General features: G+C 43.1%; 1 protein-coding gene across 1 annotated transcript; it reads right to left on the bottom strand.

Annotated features, from left to right (window-relative positions):
* Positions 1-288: 288 nt before the first annotated feature.
* On the bottom strand, positions 289-18338 carry fam110d (family with sequence similarity 110 member D). Its single transcript, XM_040030411.1, has 2 exons — positions 18194-18338; positions 289-4169 (listed from the first exon to the last, which is right to left on the bottom strand). The coding sequence occupies exon 2, from the start codon at positions 3443-3445 to the stop codon at positions 2102-2104; it is 1344 nt and encodes a 447-aa protein (XP_039886345.1). The 5' UTR covers positions 3446-4169; positions 18194-18338; the 3' UTR covers positions 289-2101.
* Positions 18339-19433: the final 1095 nt, after the last annotated feature.

The raw sequence follows: 19433 nt of genomic DNA, 5'->3' as shown, positions 1-19433 counted from the left end.
ATAGCATCAGGCCACACAGAGGCTTCCTTGTCTATAAACACAACCTGTTGCTGCTCTCTCAAGAGTATGCTATGCAGGGAATGCCAAAAGGATTAGCGCCTAGCCATTTGAGATAATGGGGAAAAATGAGACGTGATGTGGCGGAGGAAAGCAACAAAGAGTCAAGGACGAGACAGCATCACATTTCTTACATTCTCTTGTGTTTATGCCGCAATCGGTGGTTACTCTGTCCAAAATTAGCCAAGAAAAAAACCATAACAAGGTGGCAAGAAATGACATACTCGAAGATAGTTTCATTTTTGTGTTTATTTGCTGTGTACATCATACACAAACTTCTTTGGAATAAAAGCCGAACCTCTCGTGTGTGAAATTAAAAAAGGAGAATCAGAAGTTACGTCGCCACTTTGCAAAACATGCAAACAAATTTTTATTTTTTTCTTAACAGGGAGATCTGAAAAAAATCCAGGTGGAAAGATTCTCAGGAGTGTGCCATGCTCATGATAAATACAGAAAATAATTGACATTGCAAGTAACTGCGTTATTTTATCACGTGTACAAAAATAACATGCCCTTGAGTTCAGTAATACTCTCAGTCTAACCTCCACATACCTCAGCAGTTCACATTACAGTGGCGCAGTCCAGGGCAAGCAATGGAAATGACCTTTCATTAAGATAAAGCGGGAATAACTGAAGAATGGATGAGGTGAAGGTGAGGTAGGATCTGCGGTTACCAGGGAGAGCAGGGCGGCTTCAGCCCCTTTTGCATGTTTTGTGATGGGAATCGGGTTGACCGAGTTAACATCTGTAAGCTGCCAGATGGTGGAAATGACATCCTAAAGCATCTGTCAGGAAAGGCCTGTCAGCTTGAGTTCTTTTACTCTTATAATATATTACTTTTTTTATATATATTCAGTCTTGAAATTTCAGTGAAACACAAATATTCGCCTGCTGAATCCAGTTCACAGTCACAGGACAGACAGGGTGTTTATTCCTGTTTTCATTCCTGAAACTCTTAAGCTTACCCAGCAGTGACCACCGAATAGGTGTGGAAATCTGTGAGTGGGTCACATTAAATATCCTGAACACTGATCCTAACTAAGGGTTGAAAAATGAATTTCAAATAATGAAAACTAGCTAAGCATGGCTCCTTTTTTTCAGGACAAAGAAGCTTCTTTGAATCCAGCTCAGTGATTAACATTATATGAGATGAAATATCTGTAAGGAGTCAAAACTATATTTCTATGTGTCATTTCCTCACTCTGTCCAGTTCAGTGCATTAACAACCCCATGGGGGTGCCTCACATGTTTGTTCCAACGCCTGCGTTTAAGGAGTAAAAAAAAAGAAAAGCGACACACAAACTAAACTGGGACAGATTCGAATGAGGTACTCATGGTTCACTTCACACTCACACAGCATTTTTCCTGTTGGAAAAAACATAGCTTAGTGGTTTTCCATTTTAAATTAGTCATTAGGAAGAGCGGTGATGTCAAGGAGGCTAAGCTGTGTTGACTGTGTCAAACAAACACACACTTATGTGCCTTGTGAGGATTCACAGGGGGCTCATTTCAAATCAGTTCTTATCTGGTTATGCAAATAAATGAAAAGAAGCTACAAATGGAGAGGACAGTAATCCAGCGCCCACTCCACACACACACTCATACACATTTATGATAATGGGGGAAAAAAATGCGACGGAAAATAGCTCCATTTGCCGTAAAGGTCACAAAATACTTCCACAGGCTCTATAAATACAACAAATCAGATCGACAGGATATAAGTAGTAGCAGTTATTCTCTAATTTAAAGAAGCTGTGCCTTTGGAGTGAAGGGAACAAAGGTAGATGCGTGTCATGAAATGCTAATCCTGTGAATGTTGACCACTGAAACAAATCCAGCGTCTTTGACTCTCGTTTGAAATGTAAAAATTCAAATCATATTTTGAAGCCAGATTCGATTAACGAAACTGTTTGAGCCTCAAAAGTTAAAAAACCAAACAATGTTGCACTCTGTTGCAGCCCACAGAGGATAACGTACTTTAAATTTATGTGAAATACACAACACCTACACAGCTCTCAATGGCACAGGGATCCTCGTCCAGCTATCAAACCGTTGATTCTTTGGGTCCTTCGCGGGCGGCGTTTTTACACCCGTAAAGCCATTTGATGACACGAGCATTTCTCTCAATTATTGACACGCCAGTGGGAAGCTGCTCAGCCAGCTCCTCCTCAAACAGTCCATCTCCTGAGTGGCGGGAGAACTCACTGGGCTCCGAGCCTCCACAGCCGTCCCCGCCCACGCTGCGGAGCGCCAACGAGAGAGTGTCTATAGAGCTGGCCCCTGAGAGGAAATTCTGGCGACCCAGACGCTCTACCATATCTATGTCCAGCCCGCAGAAGTCAAAGAAATGCTCCTGCTCTGATAACGCTACTGAGCAGCGCAGATGTAAGTCTGACTTGGAGCGCCGCAACTCTCCAAACTGTCTTCTGGGTGCCGGTGGTGACGCTCGTTTCCACGGGTCATTCTCATCGTCATGCTTGTTTGAGTGGTTTCCATTGGTAACTTCATCGCCGGTGCCATTTGTAAAGCCATTCTTAATCTGTTCGAGCGTGCAGCTTAACCCGGAGCTGGCTGCAGATTCTGGGCTGCGCTCGTGGTCAGTTTTGCTGGACCTCCTGCTCCCCGGTCCCCCATCTGGCGCATCTTTATCGTTGGTCCAAGACATGCGAGAGTCGCCATCCCGGGATGACGCTTTCTCTTCACCGATGACCATTTTCTGGATTCTGCTCTCACCTCCACTACTCTTCTCCCTCATGGATCCCTGGAAGAGGCGGCGGACGAAACTGTAGCCCTTTATCTCCATGTTATTGTTCTCTCCCAGCGCTGTACTGCTCGGGCTCTTGCACTCTTTTTTCTGCCGGTAGATGACGAGGGAGTCTGGCCTCAGCATGCGTTTGCCTGTACTCCTTCGGAGAATGGGAGCGCTGTGTGGCGCTACCAAGGTGTTAAGTCCAGGTGTGCGCGGGCTGGGGGGCGCATTGTTCACATTGCTCCTGTTATGTGCCTCAACATCGACAGAAGTCCGTCTGTTCTCCTTTCTCGAGTCATCATTTTCATTTTCGTCTCTTGCAGCGAAGGAGCCGCAGACCGGAGGGAATGGAGTGTTGGACGGACGCCGTGGGGGAAGATGAGGCGTCAGGCTTGCAGGGATGGTGATTGCTCGCCGGGGTGGCGGCGGTGGGGTGGCACAGGGTACAAGTACAGGCTCTTGCTTGGTGTTGATCACCTGCTGGCTTTTAACATACTTGGCTTTGTCTGCCTCGAGTCTCTCCACGGCGCTGACTGAGCGGCCGTGACCGCCGCCATCAATCTGCCTACGCAAGTAGTCTGGACCCTTGTTGAGAAGCCTCAGAGGTGAAGGAGATCCAATTGGCGTTAGGGGCTTCATGTTAATTCACCGAGCTGGAAAAGACATCAAAACCGCAGCCTCCAAACTGACTCACAGCTCCCGACGTCCCACAGTGAGCTGTTGTAAGCTCTGTGAAATTTCAAGCCTAGTGGGAGCGTTTAGAAAAGTTTCTAACTATAGAGGACTCTGGCAGCTCCCATTCCTGTACTCACAGCTCTTAAATGTTTTTTGAACAATAATAGACCAAGTAGCAATTCAGGAAACCACAAAATCCAAGATTGTTGTAACTTTTTCTATAGATAGCCAACTGACTCTTTGTTGGGCAGTGTAAGAACCCAGGCAAATTGATATCTCTATCCAGTATTTATAAAGGCATCTGGATAGGCAGGGAACAGGGAAGTCCTTTTTTGTCAGCCTGAAGCTCTCCCAAATGAGATGCTCCCTGCCCACAGTGCAGCAGAAATAGCAGGCAGGGTGTAGTTTGAAAGGGTTACTTCTTCCTCCCCCACTTTTTCTTCTCTCTTTTTCTCTACCAACAACACCCTTCACTGTTGATCTTTTCAGTGGCGACTGCCGGGAGAAATTAGATATACCAGCCTCAAATATTTGCTTTGCACAGGGCGTTTAAGGGACGCCAGGTCAAGACTTTTGTTTGACGCCCGTCGTGGTTGAGCTGACTTGAGGGTGGCCGGCACCGATGCACTTGATTTGTTGATGGACAGATGGCGGAGAAGCAGTTCGCATTCTTCACCTGTGTGGACCCCTGGAAGAGGCAGAGAGAGAGAGAGTGGTTTTAGTTCTCAGTGCTACTTTCAAAGGCAGTGGTGCCTTAAACCGATCATAGATTGTGATTATTTAAAGCTGGAGGGGGGGAGCGACAATATCCCGTCATTGATGAATGAATGGAAACATGGATACAGCACTGTTTGCTGTCCAGACAGGATGATGACATGTCCGTCTCCACCTGTTTTCTGAACAGGAAGGCAGAGAGACTCATTATGATCTCCTATTAGAACAATTGTTTCAGCTGTGTTTATGACTGCAAACTCAACATCCTTTATTATTGATCACCGAAAACACAGGACAAAAAAATAGTCTCGGTACTAATTCCTCTTTTTGTCACAGCTATTAAACTCAAATAACACGACGTGTAACTGGAGAGGCAAAAAAAAAAAAAGTTTCTGACAGCTTGCTGTAGCTTACTTCTTTAAATTAATGCAAAATAAAGCTGGTGAACACCTTTGAAGGGATCTTTTATAGCCACAGTAATGCTGCTTGTTATTTAAATTAAAAGCCACTACAAAAGTTCAGTAAAGACAGTAAAACTAATGAGGCATGGCACCGTGACAGATGTTGCTTTTTTAGAAAAATTACTATGCTCGGCTTTATATTACATTTTCCTGCTTTATGAGGATTTGGTGGAGCAAGCGGGGAGGAGGGTGCACGTGCCTATAACAGCCTCAGCCTGAGGAGTATTTATAGCTTTACACCATCCCGGCACAGTTATCATATGTCTATGTATGTGTATATATGTGCGTGTTAGTGCATGCGGTCATGGGTATTTGTTTCCTGTAAGCATTTCTTTGTGTGTGTGCCAGCACAAGGCAGCGAGGGGCTGCCCTGTAAATGAAAGAGGGGTGCATGCAGAGTTTGGGTGCCATGAAAGCCTTTCTGTCTGAAAAGCAGCGAGTGTCTGCCAAGTGCAAGCTGGAAAGCCAAAGAAGCCATCTTTAAAACCTGAAGCTGGTATTTATACTCTGGGGCCACAGGTGGAGCGTGTTTTCAATTCAACTTCCCTCAAAATGTATTAAAAGTCCATCTGGGGAGACAAATGCCCCTTGTGGTGTGTTGGACAGCAGGAGGGTGTTATACCGTTGCGCTTACTGTTCTCTCAGGTCCCTCAAGTGTCATCAAATGCTATTTTGGCTTTTCCTTCACAAAAGCTAAAACAATGAATGACCAGGAAAGAGGATCCGTGTCTCCAGTCAGGATGAACCACATGACACCGGCAATAGCAAAAACACCACAACATACACTCCTTTCTTATATTTTTGACTAATACTAATCAGATAACAGAGTGACACGAAACAAAGAAAACAATAACACACATAATTTATCCAACTATTAATAAAACTGGAGCAGTTTCTTAAAAAAGTCATACATGCACACTCGCATGTTATTATTACTTATTTTCTTGAAACTGAAATCTTCTGAAATCATATCACTTTAAACAATTTTTTACTCTATGTGCGTCTATTCTATTTAACCTCTTAATGTAAATTTTAACATTCATAAGTTAAAAAAATATTTTCATATTTTTGTTTTACAAAATAAGCAACTTAGCTTGCATTAAATAAACATCATTATAGCTGATTACATCACTTTCCAATTCCTGTGTTTCAATCAATTTTTTTTATATGTTTCTTTCTTTTTACTCTTGTGCCTCTAACTGCTAATATCAAATTGTTGATATTTAAGAAGGTGAGCTAGAATTTCACCAAACCTTCTACCCTTATTCAGTCTCCATACGCCTGAGGGACCCTGTCAAATGGCGCTATAAATTACCTGACGATGGGGGAAATGGCATACCGGCTAGTTTTTCCAGATGTCGGGTATGTGGGAGCTCGGGAAAGTCAACCATTGTTTTGGTAGGTTTTGAGAAAAATCACAACAGGTGTGGAAGCTAAAAAAACCCAAGAAAAATTGGTGGAAAATGTGGAGGAAATGAGGATGCAGGTTATGGTCTGTGGTTAGAGTTATGGGGTATTTATTAGGCATCTTTCTTCTTCTTTCTTCTGATCCCCATCTGAGTTCAAAATAAAAAATTGAGAGAGTAATGCTACCACAGTATTAAAGAAGATTATCGTCATAGGAGCCTAAACTAAGTTGTTAATGCTAACAGTGACTTTCTAGTGACGGGGGTGGAGTTAAATATAGAAAGAAATATGAAGAAAACAAGGACAATATATGAATACAAGAACTGGTAAATGTCAGCTAATCCTTGAAAACCACAGTAATATGCAGTATCTGTATTTGTTCTACTTCCAATGCTTTTTGTGTTCTCTTGTGATGCCAGTGTGCGTTCAATGAATGTGACAGGAGCCTGAAGAAAACAAGCCACTTTCATAGGTTACGTCTTGCTCAAAGTGCTATCTGGGACATCACATGACTAAGTGAATCACAGTGGTTTGGAACATAATATATGAATGAACAACTGCACCAAGAAGACTGTCATTGGTGTAAGTGTTGGGATTTATGGCCATCTTTAGCTCCATTTCTTCAATCTTGGACTTAGGGTAGCTTTGCAAGATTTCACAGTTCAAGATAATCCTTATTTGTTTCATACTGGGTCTTAGTGCAGTCCCTCTAAACTCATCTCCTTCTCTTCAAGCCAACTTTCTACTCATTGGCTGCCCCTCACAACCAGAAGGTTTAGCAGGCTTCTGTTCACGGCTAATGATGACGACCATACTAACCACTCACAATGACATCACACAGACCCAAGAGTGAAAAAAATGCGTGAGGTCAAAGCCTGAGCTTTTGTCTCACAGGGATCACTTACTGATGTGACTGTGCTTGATATCCACATTAAACCATTATGACTGTAATTATATGAATAGTAGCATCAGAGGTCATTTTTTAAGGCATTTATCTGAACATAATATAATAAAACACTAAAACAGAAATCGGGAAAACCAGAGAGAAGGAACACACATGTGCACAAAACCACAGGGGACACCACTGACTCAACTGGGATTTGCTGGAGAACAATAGCTGCCATTAGTTCTTTTGACTATAATGAGCTAAATTAGTACCCATCACCTTCTCCTGTGATCTTGAAGCTTGTGCAAAGCATGAGATAGCCTTGGGATTTTCTCTCGTGTTTCACGACTTCTTTTGTCTCTCATTGCAGGTTGTCATTAACCTCTAAACCCGTCCCTTCTGTTCTCGTCTCTACAGTGAACATCACCCCACCTTCTCCTTCCTATTGCTACCCAAGCTCATTTGCCTGCACTCTCCTGCGTTACTTCCCACTCTTCAGCTCCTCTGCACATGCTACAGGGCTTCTCTGCCCTTTCATTTCACTCCCTACTCCATCACTCTCTTCTTGTAAACATATATTTTCCTTCTCTCTTTCTATCTCTTTCCATCTCCTGCTCCATTTACTGTTACTTACAGTGTGATCTTAAAAAGCTTTTTCCCATCTTAAGCCGACATATATTTGTTCTATTTATCAAAACTGACTATGTGTATGTATAGCAAAGCGGGCTCTAAACATACAGGCTTTGCAATGAATGTTAAACATCACAACATGAAAAACAAAAAAAGAATAAGAAGAAACTTAAAGACGGGGTGAAAAGCCAACAATCGTAAAAGTGAGCTGAGACACAACAGGAGTTTGATGGTTTAGATTGTACATATAAAAACTGACTGAACTAGTTTTGCTAGAATGAAACCCAGAAAAGGAAGTTCAAACTCTTGGGGAATTTCTGTCAGGCTGCAAACGGATCCAAATGTCAAAAATTACAAACACTGCCCACCAGATTCCGACATGTAGGGACAAATGTTTCAGGCACTGTGAACAAATGATGAATTACAAATAATTACAACAGCCTACAGCTATTTTATCCAACTACAAGGTTGTAACAAACTAGAAGAGTCTGCAGAAACATCAAACGTGTGATGCAAAAGTAATACCTGGGACATGCAGCAGAAAGCAGAGCTCCAAAAACCAGACATCAGTGAATTCTCACATCACCAGCTCTCCATGTCTGTGCAATTTCCATCGATGTGTTCTTTAATAAAACTCCTCTGTCTGTCTATCTGCCTCTCCTCTCTCTGCCTTTCATCTCTCCCGCATTTCCCCTCTGTGAAGCGGATGGACCATCCTGCAGGGGAGGCTTACCCAGGCGCCCCCATGCAGCTAAAGAGGAACCAGATGTTTTGTGTCATGCTACATCAAAATGCTTGGACAGAGACCTGTCATGGGAAGGCACAGTGGAGTTCGTTTTTCCTTTTAATCAGCAGCACTGTTTGTGCCACATGCATTTGACCCAGTGAGAGAACAAAGCGGGTCACATTTAGGCCTCGTTATCAGTTATATTGTCAGGTGGTTCTTCTTCTGAAAGTGCTGCCCCAGAAGCTAAACACACAAAAAGACCCAGGAAGTGTTTGTTTGCTTCAAGCGAGCCTCTAGAAGGATAGCTTCATCGAGGCATGCTTGGAAATCCAGAGAAAACCCAGCTGGTCCTGGATCAGAAGGTTAAAGGAAGTTTCTCTGTGAATTATGTATTTAGTGAAGTAAACACATGATAAGATGTTAATAAATTCAAAAAGACCACCTTTGAAGCTCTCGGGAGGTTATTCTGCACCTGTCAAATTAATCTTTGGACAGATGAGGGGCATCTGCTGCTGACAAAGAGCCAACTGGCCATCTCCAGCATCTTCCCTCTCTTTCACTGTCTTGCATTTCTCCCTTTCTTTATATGAACATCTGGCACAACTATTAGGGATGACAGTGACTAACAATCCTCCCTAATGGACTGAAATGTCTCAGTGTTCAAACGTTAACCAACCCTCATTCAAAGAAGACTTTATGTCATGACGGAGCATCTGCACACATAAGTGTCTCTACAGTGTGGATAAAAGTGTCTGCCACTAATGAGCCACGATTCATGACCGCGGTCATTAACCAACACTGCAAACACAGGACTCAAGAAGTCTGTCGTGGGCCAGGACAAAGCAAAGGAGGCGTTGTCTTCTCCCCTCCAAACAAAAGAGACAAACTGGGCTGTCTTCGCATCATTAACGGGCTCCAACAATGGTCTCCTATAGGTAAGTCAGACTTGGTCTGCCTCATTAGTCAGGAAGGGAAAAGAACAACATGATGACAATAAAATGTAAGAGATTAAGACACATGATAGATAGGCTACTGCCCCCCTCAAAAACAAAGCCAACTGTAAATCTTATCATGCCTGTGAGGCCTTCAGTGCTATTAGCCACGTGATCTACGGTTCGAGGCTACGCAAGGGATTTCTCCGCATTCATGAGGAGCAGCAGCAGGCCACCTGGGATGGCTTAAGAAACCCCCAACCTGAAAAGACCTCTTTGCAAACTGTAAACTGGACAAGATGCGCTCTAAACACACTGCTCTGGCTCTTTTGTCATTCAATGCTAATCATCGTGGGGGCAACTGAACATTGGAGAGCCACGCCAAAAACATGTACTCAGGCTAATGGTGGGTGTGGGTACAAGTACATGAGAACTGGATACAAAAAAAGCCAAGAATGAAAAAACAAAACCCCCCAAAACAAAACAGGGAAGACTGTAAAAAGATTTGACCTTATCTGATAATCAGGTATTAGGAGCATTAGCATAGTTATGAGCTAAAATTCAGCTAATAAAGGAAGATTGCACATATACGTACATACCTAAATTATCTCAACTTGCTATTTTACATCATCACAGCTGGCCAACAGCACAGCTAATAATTAACTAATGACTTCATTACACTTAAAGTCAAGTCTTTATTCGCTGATTTTACATAATCTTGTAGTAGAAAATTAAGCACACAATCAAAGCACAGAGGTCTACCCAAGGCAGCAAACGACTCACAATAAACCAAAGCCTTTTGAACATAAGTGCTAATTATCAGTCGATTAACTCTGCGCTCTGCAGCATAATCAATAAAATGAATTAGCCTATTTGTAAATGTTGACACAGTTCTACTTTATAGCATTGGAAAAAACATTTTAGCAGTGGAAAGCAAAGGTATTATATTGCATATAAGAGTCGGGCAAAGTGTAACAAGCATTATTTGTTTATACTACACTGGCTAATCAGTCAAAATATGATCATAAGTAGCTTAATTAATAGAAGAGACTGTAATTGTAACTTGAGGTAATCAGTAAGAGAGCTATCACCCTGACATTACAGTAATTTAATTAACATTGTGCAATCTCCCCCTCCTATTACAGTCATTATACTGGAAGCCAAGCCTTTATCATGGCTGTAACACCCAAGCAGTGCTTACGCCGATAAGGCCAGCTCCAGGATAAAGTGTGCATATTTTTTTCAGGCAGGGCAAGTTCCTTTTCTTTTGAGCACAGGGCTCAGGAAGGCTTCTGTTACTTGTGATTACCGAATAGCTCTGAACCATAAAGTTTTATGAATCACTATTTGCTTTTCCAGCTATAACATTACAACAAAGCAAAAAGAAACGCACGCAAGCTTTGCCTGTCAAAGTCTCTGAAAATAAAAGGCATCTTAAAATCTGCTCTCCATCGAGATAGAACGAGGACGCTATTTTATCATCCGAATGCCAATTTTAAAACTTAGAAAGTTTATAAGTGTAAAGATCTAAAGTTAGAGGCCTGTGATCCGTCCACCAGGTGCCAAGTGCGTGGAAATCTAATAATCCACGCTGTAGAGAGACACCTGAGCCTGCCAGTAATGCAGGAATGTTAAGCTGCCTTATGATACCTCACTGTGAGAAATGTACAGAAAATATATGATCAAAGAGAAATACCCAGACAATGCAGGCAGGGATCCACATAGACGCTGGATTAAAATGATTCATTTTGCAATACATAGTGGTACAGTAAAGTAATCATTGTGTAAATGGGCACTTCTTCTGTTTTATTTATGGGGAAATTACCAGTTATTTGGAGAGCAGTTGCTAACAGCACAGTTATATAGTCCATTTTGCCTTTGTTATTAACAAGGAATTGATTTTTAACTGCCCCTGTTTTCAGAGCATTGATCTATTTACGCACATGAAAAACGTGTCCTACAAAGGCAGGTCACCCGGCAGTCAGACTGATAAAGCCCTTTGTTCTGACATCTCAAATGTGAATATAGGGCACAGGAAGGAAGCAGCAGCAATGTGGTAAGCAGAGACCATGAAATGTCCGTGAAATCCAGCGACAGGCAAAATAATTGTGGAAATTGTGCAGGTACTGAGTTAAGCCTTGATTATACTCTGTTGCGGACACTGACAGCTGGAGGCCCGACGGCCGATTAGCTATTCCTGTTTAACTTCCACTTGAAGTTGACCGCCTGGGGAGCATGCGAAGTTGGTGCACTGTGATGTAAATTCTCCACAGAGAAGTTGGTAGGCACGTGGACAAAACCCAGACACTCGCGCTAATGCCGAGTTCCAGATTAGGTCGAAGTCGGAATTTCCGAGTTCCCAGTCAGAATTTAAATCTGAAAAGCCCCCTCAACTACTCAAAAGGTCGGACCAGTCCCACCAACTCCGAGTTAATAACCCGAGACGGCTGCAGTGAACATAAACAGTAATAAAACTGTAAAACTTTTAATCTGTTTTGTATTTGTGAGTTGCTAAATAAACCATATGCAGAGCACTGACCAGACTCTATCCATGAAGGTGAAGCAGCTGTGTTTTTAACTACAAATAAGTATTACCCTGTACTGCTAGTGATACATGAACTTCCCAAGAACCAAAACACACCCTTTTTCTTCTCACTTTTCCAGCTTTACTACTAGAATACACTATGTTGGAAATCAGGAGTGACAATACTCCCAAATACTGACATTGACACTTTTTTGCAAAAATATTTCTGTTTGTATTGGAGTCTCTGGGAAAACAGACCTTGGATCCCTTGTTCTGTAGCCTCAATAAACACTTTCCTGATTACTTTATGGGCTTAATCACTAGTTACCATCAGTCAACATCAGTCTAAGCAGAGATTCCCAGACCTCCCTTTCTCCAGCCCTGTCCTCCAGCTTTTGTGGTTTGATCCCAAGGCACTCCCAAGCCAATCTCTCCACAGTGTCCTGGTCTGCCCTGAAGCTTCTTAACATTTGCACATGCCTAAAAGGATCTCACCTAGGAAATGCCAGAACCACCTCTACTTGCTTCTTTCATTATTATTAGGTGGCTCTACTCGGAGCCCATCCAGAATGACCAAGCTCCTTACCCTACCTCTGAAGCCTTGATTATACTCTGTTGCAGACACAGTCAGCTGGGGAAACCATGACCTAGTCGTCATTTCTCTTATACTTCTTTGAAATCCTCTTGAAGTCTATAAATTCTCCATATAAGAATCCACAAACATCACAAAAGACAGGAAGGCCCGTCGGCGGACATCGCACAGCCTTCACATTCACTGTCTGGTGACAAAAGTTACGTCACTCCAACCCAAGCTGACCGAAGTGAATCCTAGTGCATGCAGAATGTATAATAAAGGCCTAAGGGACAGCCTTCGGAGAGAGCAAATTTCCCCCTCTTGTATCCACCATCTCATTTTTTGGGTCACGACCCACAGTTTGTGGCCAAAGATCCACCGGTAAAAGCTTCGCTTTGCCTTCCACTCTCGTCTCTTCTCTCTTCAACTCAATAAACCACGATGATGTTCATGTTATAAACCGTGGCTGTTCTAAGAGTCCGAAGGGACTCTTAAACAACTTGTTGTCAGCCAATAAACGTGCTTTGACTTGGATGCTTGCCACGTCCACTTTCAAAACACCAAAATATTGACAGTGAAGACTCTCGCCTCGAGGGTTGGGTTGCATCAGCATGGTTACATCCATCTTTTATACTGTCTATGATCCAAACATAACCTGTTTTTGTGGGGGACACGTGTACATTCAAGGGGGAAAGAAACCGTGTAGCGTAGTGTGTGCAAGAGCTACGTTTATAGAGTTAGTACGCACATATCCCAGCGCTGGACGGCATTGTTTAGTAAACTATAACCACCACTGCTGCTCCCTCCACATGCCAGTCTGGATTATGTGACCAGCAATACAAACCACTGTGACCTAATGTGTGTGTGCGAGTGTGTGTGCGGCACATCCCTGGACTGGGAATGCACTGTGCAACTCAGGGTAACACAACCCCCCCCCTCGAATAAAAGCCTGCCCGGAGGCTGTTTATACAGTACAGTAGAGAGGCATAAATCTGGACATGTCCCTCAATCTCCCAGAGTCTTAAATTATGAAGCAGTGTTCTCACACTGTGAACCCTCATTAAGCTCTCAGCTGGTGTGAATGCTCTGAGAGACAGCTTTGTCTGGCCAACTGCCAGATGTTTTATTTCACAAAGTCGGCACATTTTTCCCTCAGCCAGGCATACGTCGGCTTCACCAAAGCGACAAAAGAGGCTTTAGCAGCAACTAAAAAGTCAAAAGCGGTGTTGCATCAAACAGTGGTTTACCTGCCTTTTTGCTGACTGAAACAGTGCAGAAATATACTCTCCACAATGACTGACTAAAAGAGTTTACTGACAGCTAGATGAGTAAGAGCGCACAAGAATTGATTAAAGCCGTGTGAGAGCACAGGGGCCACATATGAGGGAACAGCAACTCAATCCAGAACTCCAAGTTAAAGTAAAAGGAAAGACAGCCAGAGTAGCATCTGTGTAACCCCACCCTCTTTTCACACACAGGGTTGCTAAAAGGACACTCACGAAACCCTTGCAGAATTATTCTAAGCACATGTTGCTGATGTTAGCGGTAAAAGGTTAGCACTAACTTGTGAGTACTTGTGACAGGACTGTTTGGGGTCGGTTAAGGCTTAAAGCGTCTCCAGCTGTGCCTTGTCCCCAAACACTGGGTCATCTGTAACTATGGTGTCCCCGAGCCCATCTACTTCCTCCTCCTGCATCCCCACACACTCTCCACCACTTTAAATGTGTCAGCATTGATTTGCAATCAACACGGCGGGGTGCAAAAGTTTGCAACTCCAGATGAAATAAAACGCTCCGCATGCCGCTTCTTATAATGTAAACTTTCTCAAACACTTCTGGTGATTGGATACTTGAAGGCTGCTCATCCAATTCAGCTTTAAGCCAGGAAAATCCCTGGTTTAAAATCCCCCATATTCAGTGTTTAACAGTGATCATTAATTATTTAGGGGTAAGCAGTCAAAAAGCGAATGCAGCAAGACGGCTGTATCAGGAATGTGTGGGTGCAGTTTGATTTAATCTGACCGACACAGCTCGAAACGTAAGCAAAATACCCCCTAAATCTAGAAATACTGCAAAAGCTAAATCCTGACTGCCACAAAAACTTTTAAAAAGAGATCTTTTTATAGCTTTGTGATGTCTACTGAAACCCAGAGAGAAACTAGGCCATTAAAAGAAACGTCACGTGCTAAAAACATGCACGTCCAATCCCAAGAAACCACAAAAAGGACAGATAAGTTTGAAATATTCAGTGTGAGATGCCACAGATCAGAGTCCAACACTCATCTATTTCAAACTCACTAAAATGAGGTAACTCCTCCTTAAAAACTGCAAGAATCACCCACAGCCTCCCACACAAAGACCTTACACTAAGCTCTTCTGTTTGTCCTCTCTGCCATCTATACTTAGTTGTTAACCTTTGCTGAACCTGCCAGCTGTCTTCTCTCATTACCGATCAACCGACCTGCTTCCCCACTAACAGCACCCCGAGTGCCACGGAAAGACAGCCTTCGATTTGTCCCTCTTCCCTCCTCTCCTCCCTCGCTTCTGTCAGAATCAGAAAACATCTGGAAGAGTCCGTGCAGTTGTATCGGCGGCCTCCTCCTCTGTCAGTGGGAATGTCCAGACTCGTGTCGTCTTCCTCACGGTCGAGCGGACACAGCGTGGCACGGCTGAGTGTGATGGGATGTGGCAGAGCTACAGAGGCGCCCAGTCGGACTGTGAACAATTACAGGGATGTGAGAGCAGCGGGGAGAAGGGCCGCTCTCACAGCTGTCACCCACGCACACACAGGGGACCGTCAGGAGATGGAGATCTGTCAGATCATGTTTCATGATTTCGTTGCTCACAATGAATTATAAATTGAGTTCGGAAGCCCGTGGAGATGGAAGTGATGTAATGCTCTCAGGTCTTGGAGAGTGGCAAGACTGATTATAATAATCATTATGTCAAAAAATTAAGTGCAAAGACTCAAAAAAGCCTGAAAAATACATCAATTTGATACTTCTGCGAATATGATTCCACACTAGTTTGCAAAAGAGAAGAAGCTCGCTACATAGATGGTAGGTTTCACTTCTCCTTTCAGCCAACTTCATGCCTGTTTGAAAAGGTTTGTTTTGTCTCTGGATGTAACTTAGAAGCTGAGTTTATCGACAAGCTCTTCCTCTCTTACACGTAGTTCCTTCTGAAAACTGTTCCCAGAGACTTTTGCCACAACGGCCCAAACAAGGCGACAAGGAGCAATAAAAGCTAAATTATAAGCCCGACAGTTTGTGTGAGAGTGTTTGAAGTCTCACACAGTTGTAAACGTCAAATGTCTAAAACCAGCTGCTGTGAAACAACACACACACACACAGTCACTTAACGCAGTGCCAGGGGGAAGATGATGTCATTAGCAGGGCACATTTTCCCCTCTAATTAGAAACTCAAGCTTCATGCCGTAACTCGGGGGTCTTTACATGCAACAAAACAGGGTTTAAAGAAAACAAATGTTTGACATGGCCTCTTAAAAGGCTGCGTTTTCAAGCCCGGCTCTGCAGGAAAGCAAAACCGAGCCTTGAATTTTGATAAGAAACACATGAGTGGCCCATTGTGAACTAAAACCATGAAAAATCCTGCGGCTTCCGCTTGTTCTCTGCATTCAGCTATAATGTGGTCAAAACTCAATCAGATTATGCACTTGTGCAGCCTCGACAAAAAAAAAAACTCTGTTCATTAAAAACAAAACACGGAGAAAGTTGTAAAATAAAAGACTTAAAGATGAGGAATCTAGCTGTCCTGTGATATAGGCTCAACTTTTTCACCCATGCTGCAGAGAGATGCTGGATCTCAGCTCCTGTTTAAATGCTCATATTGTGAACATGCACATTACGTCAAACCAAACTCTCTCAAAAGTCAGAAAGTGAACATGAGTCTGCATGCTCCTCTAAGCATTGCATCAATAACACCATCATCATAAATATCCCTGCTGGTGCTACGAGCCAAGCGGGAAGGCAAAGACCCAAATCACATTTTATTTAGTCATGTTAATGATGTCAGGGCTCCTGTCAACACCTCAGACGGAGACTGCAGTGAGCAGCTCAGCGCCCCTGGGCTCTCTTTCCGCTTTGTAACTGGAGGATGTATTCTTGTCTGCTCTGTTGGGATCAGCATCAAACACAGATGCAGCTGTATTACTGCTGGAAAATTAGCACACTGCCACATGAATCCAGGCACAAAACTGCGACTGTTTACGACCGCCTCTGCACTGTAATTTTGCAAGCAGGTATTCAGTCAGAGAGATGTTTGCGCTGCGCACTGAATCGTGTGTATGCAGTTTGAATGATTGATGTAGTCAGTAAGCGTTTAAGACCTATGAATCACCGTAGCCGTTGGGCACGGTTCAGCATGGTTCAGCACGGAATTCGGGGATTCAAACAAAAGTGTAAGGTAGTGAAAGGTAGGGAGGAGACGGAGCTAAATCTACCTATTGAATAGAAGGCCTGGAAAGTGATTCACCAAAGACTGTGTGGAAAATTTGTCTCATATTTAAATCTTCACTAACATCCTTAAAGTAGTTAGAGAGGAGGGCTAGCACATCTGCTGAGGAAGACTCACAGTGTGCTCAGCAGCAGCATTATGGCCACGAAAAGCTCTGAGCGTGTTTGTGAGAAGGTACGAGCGAGAGCAACATTCGAGCCACTTCGTGAGCTGCATCAAAAAGCACGAATCAAACCTCCAGCCACTTATCGCAGGCCTAACCGGCACATGCTCACCTATGAATCCGAATGTGTTTACAAGACATGTGTGGTCTGTTTAGTCTGACTGTTAAGTTGTTTATGCTCCTGACCCCACGCTGATCAAACCAACTCAGGATGCTTGAGCCCTTATGAAGAGAGGTGGAGCTGCAAGGGTGGAGGTGGGTCAAGGTGGAGGTGACCCTGAGGGCACGTGATTGTCTCCTTGGAAGAGACCGTCTTTTCACTTTAGAGTGGGTGGATTGCATAATGCCCCTCCCCAACTTTTTTTTCCTATTCTTTTGAAAGTTCTCAAGTAGCACCGTCTTAGTCTTTAAAATGAGCTCCTATAGTTTTAGTCGTGGTCTCAAATGATTGGCTGGTTACAAGAGAAAAAAAAAACCCTTAACTTATAAGGGTTACAAAATTTGTCTTTGCTGATTAGATGCTTGGAAACCAGATCCTCATTTGGGCAATTTTCCTGATTTCATCCAGATGAAAATATTCAGTGCAGATCAAAGCTAAGCAAAGACCTGCTGCTCCAGGCCGGTGGTATTTGCAGTTATTATCAGCTGGACTTCAAGGTTGAGTTAAACCAGGGCGTCCACATATAGGGCTTACAGACCACATGATCAATGGATGCACTTGCCACTTAAAAAAAAATGTTTATGGTCTTATCAAACAGCTACCTAGAATCAGATGTCCATCACAGAAAAAGCCAAACAACACATCATAAAGTTTCCAGACATAATTCTTGACTTGAAGAAGTCCTGTAGTAAATATAAAAAGGAAAGCACACACCCTGTTGACTAAGGATTATTAATATTTAACCTATTTTAATCCAAGAATACCTCAGAAGTGCTATCTGGGAGGTGAGTCTCTGGATTCTTAGTTAAGGAATAATAAGGAACCAATAATAGATTCCGACTTATTTAAAGCCTGTTTATTCTTTGCCATCTGTTTAACCCGTAACTGCACGCTTACTAAAATAACTCACTGAGAGTACAAAATAATCACTTAGCGGATTGGTCGATTCCTGTCCGAGTCAGCCTGATCGGTAAACTTCCAACATGTCATAAATCACCGTCAGCACAAAAATGTTATTAAAAACCGAGCGGTGGAAGCCGTAGTTCTGTCCGCACTCACCACATTCGCTCAGTTTATCCACTGTTGCTGTTGTTGTCTTTGAAATCCAGTGAAGGTGTGGAGCTCTGTGACGGACACACGGTCGGCGTGGCGCTGCGCTGTTCGCTCTGCGCGGTCTGCTGGCGCACTGACGGAAAGACGCATGGCAGCGGCAGTAAAAGAGGGAGTCCCGACCTCCCCACAGCGGCGGGGGTGGGCAGGTATGACGAGGCAATGTGAAAGATTTTCAGGGAGACGTGTTATCTGCTGAACCCCCACCCTGTCCTAAGATGATCTCATCAAACTGTTAAATCACTTCACTTTTATTACTAGTTCTTAAGAGTAGTTGTTTTATTCAGGATGATTGGTTGTGCTACTCGCACTGTTACCAGTAATCCAGCATTTGATTGGATTTAGTCTTTAATCATTATTGTTTTCTTGTAGATGGATCTGACTAATTAACACATACATGCAATTACCATGTAATACATGTGACCTGTTGTCTTAAGTTTAAACATTTTCAGAAATATGTACTTTTCAGTGCATTCACATTGCTTTTTTTTTTTTTTACATCTTGTGTTCCACTTATTTATTTGTTGTTTTAGCTGTAGACAGTTTGTGATCAGTTGATACCAAATTAAAAAGCTGATCGATCTGTTGCTCGTTCCCTCTTATCATCCTCCCTCCTCCTGTGTTTTTCTTGCTTGTTCTGCAGCTCAACATGACTCGCTCAGAAAGGTCAAGCGAGAGGGAAAGAGAGCGAGAGATAAAGGAGTGATCTCCACATTTCACGCACACCTGTTTCTCATTCCCGAGCTCATCACTCTTGACGGAGCGGACAGGCCGGTGAGGAAGCACGGTGTAGCAGAGAGCCACTGGAAATATTTTACTGAGAACATAAACAGGCTCTGAAACACAGACGTGCAAAAGGCTCCACCCAGAGTGTATAAATCATACGCAGAGTCTCCTCTCCTCCAGTCATTTGTGCTGTGCCGGCTTTGGCAAACACTTTACACTTTACATTCAACAAAGCAAAACTCATCCAGTCAAGCTTCTATGTAGCTCACAGGGTAAGTGTTAAACTGATGTTTTAAAATAGGAAAATATGCAAATGTGAACCATAAAAATAGCAAAAGGGCTCAACAAAGCCTTAGAAGGTTATATCTTTTAAAACGAGATCAAGAAACATCTGTATTATAAAGGAAAGACACTTCCAGAATACAAGTTCCAGTTTCTGCAGAGCTAAGCTTGCACAGTACAT

Source organism: Simochromis diagramma, unplaced genomic scaffold (assembly GCF_900408965.1).
Source record: "Simochromis diagramma unplaced genomic scaffold, fSimDia1.1 OVJJ01000361.1, whole genome shotgun sequence".
NCBI lineage: Eukaryota > Metazoa > Chordata > Actinopteri > Cichliformes > Cichlidae > Simochromis > Simochromis diagramma.
Note: the sequence above shows the minus strand (reverse complement) of the source record. Positions and strands in the feature narration are given on the sequence as shown.

Excerpts from the sequence above, each read along its gene's own strand:
- fam110d (XM_040030411.1), bottom strand. The coding sequence starts at position 3,445 with ATGAAGCCCCTAACGCCAATTGGATCTCCTTCACCTCTGAGGCTTCTC.